At 41.7% G+C, this 3,457-nt stretch overlaps 2 protein-coding genes across 2 annotated transcripts in view; one reads left to right on the top strand and one right to left on the bottom strand.

Annotated features, from left to right (window-relative positions):
- Positions 1–1,069, top strand: part of PDHA1 (pyruvate dehydrogenase E1 subunit alpha 1) — a 17,498-nt gene extending 16,429 nt beyond the window's left edge. The window contains exons 9-10 of the mRNA XM_017862130.1: positions 103–250; positions 715–1,069. Of these exons, the coding sequence (XP_017717619.1) occupies positions 103–250; positions 715–879 (313 nt within the window). The 3' untranslated portion in view covers positions 880–1,069. The remainder of the gene's footprint in view (positions 1–102; positions 251–714) is intronic.
- A 184-nt stretch (positions 1,070–1,253) lies between these two features.
- The window catches only part of LOC108522032 (mitogen-activated protein kinase kinase kinase 15-like), a gene marked incomplete at its 5' end in the record, with an annotated part of 7,426 nt that continues 5,222 nt past the window's right edge, over positions 1,254–3,457 (bottom strand). Inside the window, 3 exons of the mRNA XM_017862132.1 lie at positions 1,254–2,015; positions 2,542–2,618; positions 2,696–2,828. Coding sequence (XP_017717621.1) covers positions 1,931–2,015; positions 2,542–2,618; positions 2,696–2,828 — 295 coding nt within the window. The remainder of the gene's footprint in view (positions 2,016–2,541; positions 2,619–2,695; positions 2,829–3,457) is intronic.

The raw sequence follows: 3,457 nt of genomic DNA on the forward strand, positions 1-3,457 counted from the left end.
AAAAAAAAAAAAAAAAAAAAAAAAACACTTCTGTATTTCACCTAATTGGGACAATCCAACCCCATATCATATTTCATCACGCTGTCCTTGTTCTACTGGAAGTGTTCTTACTGATCGATTACTACTTTTCCCTCCCCATAGTTACCGTACACGAGAAGAAATTCAGGAAGTAAGAAGTAAGAGTGACCCTATTATGCTTCTCAAGGACAGGATGGTGAACAGCAATCTTGCCAGTGTGGAAGAACTAAAGGTACAGTCACTTCAAACCACTTGGTGGTTTGAAGGTTGGCTTTTTTTGCCTCCCACAGAAAAGTTGCCACCCCTGGGTGGCCACAGCGTTTGTGTGGGTTCCTCCAAGCCCAGAAAGTGATGTGCCGGGGCATAAATCCGAAGCCCCTCAGGGTGGGGGGGCTTTTCCTTTAGTTTACTCTATTCAAAATTGTATTACTCTTCAGATTTTGGTGGACTGTGAACCACCATCACAGTGGCAAAGCCCCCACAGTAGCATAATTCTTTTTTCCTAAAAGTATACTGTGGATTTTTAATTCATAAAAAATATACACCCTAGAAATCTGTATTCCAAAATCTTCTGAATTAGCAACTGTTTGTACTTGTAGTTAGAGTTACACCAGCAACAGGTCCTCCGTGGAACTCTGGTTGGTACCTAAACTGCTGTTCATTCAAAAACCTTTTACACTGTTACCTAATTTTTAGGAAATTGATGTGGAAGTGAGGAAGGAGATTGAGGATGCTGCCCAGTTTGCCACGGCCGATCCTGAGCCACCTTTGGAGGAGCTGGGCTACCACATCTACTCCAGTGACCCACCTTTCGAAGTTCGTGGTGCCAATCAGTGGATCAAGTTTAAGTCAGTCAGTTAAGGGGACTAGAAGGGGAGGTTATACCTTCAGGGGGCTACCAGTGTTCTCAACTTGGTTAAGGAGGAAGAAAACCCAGTCAATGAAATTCTTGTAAACTTCCATTAAGACTGTGTAGACTGAGCAGGTAGTAATTGCATGCACTTTGTACATTGTTGCATTAAAAGATGAATTATTGAGTGCTTAAAGATTATTTTTGACTTAAAATAGTTGTATACTTTGAACAAATACTCTAATTATGAAAAGGAAGAACAATACCTGTGTGCCTGTTTCCCCCCACCCCCAGCCACCTTTTCACAGGGCCCCTTACAGGCATGCTTGTGGTAACAGTCCACAGTGTTCAGCCATAGCACCCGCTCCGAGCATCATTTCTCTATAAGACACAATATTTATTATCAGGCAGGAGGACAGTTCCATTTTAAAATAAGACTCTCATAATCATTTCAAAGGCCACATAACTTAGTTTTCTCTACTTACACATTCAGTATAAATATGAAGCTATTTTCTGTTCATATCAAACATTAACTACAAGGCACATTCATATCAGTTTTTTGTTTCTCAAATTTAAGTACCATACCAGTTCTGAAGCAGTGTCCCAGCTTCCATGTTAAACAAACACCCCTTGTTTCACCATTCCAGCAAGTGCTAAAGGGTGTACTTTTTTTTTTTTTTTTTTGAGACAGGGTCTGGCTCTGTCGCCCAGGCTGGAGTGTAGTGGCGTGATCACAGCTCACTGCAGCCTTCGTCTCCTGGGCTCAAGGAATCCTCCCACCTCAGCCTCCTGCATAGCTGGGACTACAGGTGAATTTCCTAATATTCCAGGAGGTCAAAACCAAGGCTCACTGTTTTCACAATACACACAGTTCTACATTTATAAATAATAGGTTTCAAAAGAAACTCAGGACAGTGTTTAAAACTTAAGTTCTTAAACTATTAATTGAACAATGGCATTTTTAAATACGTAAACACAGCAGAATTCGTGTGTACACTAACAGAAGCTTTAACAAAACATGTAGCATGGTGGCACACTCTGCTCCAGCTTAGCTGATTGGTATCAAGCCTCGTCTTTGGTTTCTGAGGTCTCCTGAGCCCTTCTGTACTGGGAGACTGCACTCCAGAGCCTGCAGAGGAGACCACCCCTAAGAAACAAACAGAGCTGTCTTCAGAGTCAGAGCTTCAAGCCAACAGAGCTAAAAAATGCAGTCCCCAACTTAAAAACCTAATGAAAATAAAAAAAAAACCTAATGAAAATAAAAACATTCTCTTCACACATGGAGGTGACGCTCGTGTCCCAGCAGTGGTAGGACATGGCCTTAGAGGTACGTACCTGCAGAGAGCTGGCTATTTCAAATGACTCGGGAACAAGAAGGCAGGTTGCAGTTTAAAGAAGGGGGTGGGTCCAGCATGCGGGCCCGCTTGCTGTGTGCCTTCCCCCACTCCCAGCCAGGCATTAATGGCAGGAAATTGGCCAGCTCTTCTCTGTCACCTTCCTACTTCTGACTTCTGCCTGGCTTTCAGTTTCTGCCATGCCTTGGCTTTTTCCCAGCTTGACCCTAGCAGAACTCCAGAGTTTTGGGGGGAGACCCAGCCCTCTGTTTTCTACTTTAAGCATATTCAAACATAGAAAGTCGTGTTATCTTTTACAAACTGTTTTGAGGCTCTTACCGTAGTCGAAGGTATCTTAGATCTTCCTTAGTGATCTCATTAAGAATATCAGAAAGTGTATAACCCTCTTCAACAATCTGAAACAAAGATCAAATCCTTAAGAGCTGAGCAGCTGTGTAATAACAGCATAAGAATTTCTTTGTTGTAAATTTACCTTTTCAATTGTCTTTGCATCGGCTCCTTGCAGCCGCAACCAGTCTATAAGCTCTTTATCTGTTCTCTGCCCATAGGGGCCTGCTGGGTTCTCTGTAATACCTGTAACGATTAGGAATTTGTTATCTATTAGTCTAACCATAAAATTCTTCAAAAGTAACCAGTTGGATGAATAAATGAATCCAGAATGTAAATATAATGTGAAAAAGAGATGAATTAGCCCTGTATCACTCAGCCACTCTAGTACGTATTACACAATTCATAATTCTGAGATTTCACTTTCTAAAGAGAAGCCTCCTCATCTAGGATACCTTCAGTTAGTTTGGAATTTGACATGTTAGGTCTACCACTTTAAATGCTTACCCCCACATCTTTCACATGCCTTTCCTTAGGAATCATCCCTAACTGCGTTGGAAATCCTACAAAGAAATAGGTTTTAGTGTTGAGGTTTTACATCAGAGCTTATCTAGTCCACATTCCACGAGGTAGCTCTGGAGCTCATTTCTAAGTGGCCCAAAACGAATGTCGGGTTGACAGAGACATACTTATTTACTTATGCAGTAAACTACCCTTTTTAGGTGTCCAATATGCTATGAAGGTGGCAGCATAGATACAGTGACATAGACTGTCACTCCCAGAAGTCCTCATGTGCCCTTTTACAATCAGTCCCCTCACCTCCCCATTCTGATTCTGTCCCTGTAGTTCTGCCTTTTCTGGAGTTTCGAAAAGGAATCATGGTATGTGAATTTTTTTTTTTTTTTTT

Source organism: Rhinopithecus bieti, unplaced genomic scaffold (genome assembly GCF_001698545.2).
Source record: "Rhinopithecus bieti isolate Rb0 unplaced genomic scaffold, ASM169854v2 scaffold_63301, whole genome shotgun sequence".
Classification (NCBI taxonomy): Eukaryota; Metazoa; Chordata; class Mammalia; order Primates; family Cercopithecidae; genus Rhinopithecus; species Rhinopithecus bieti.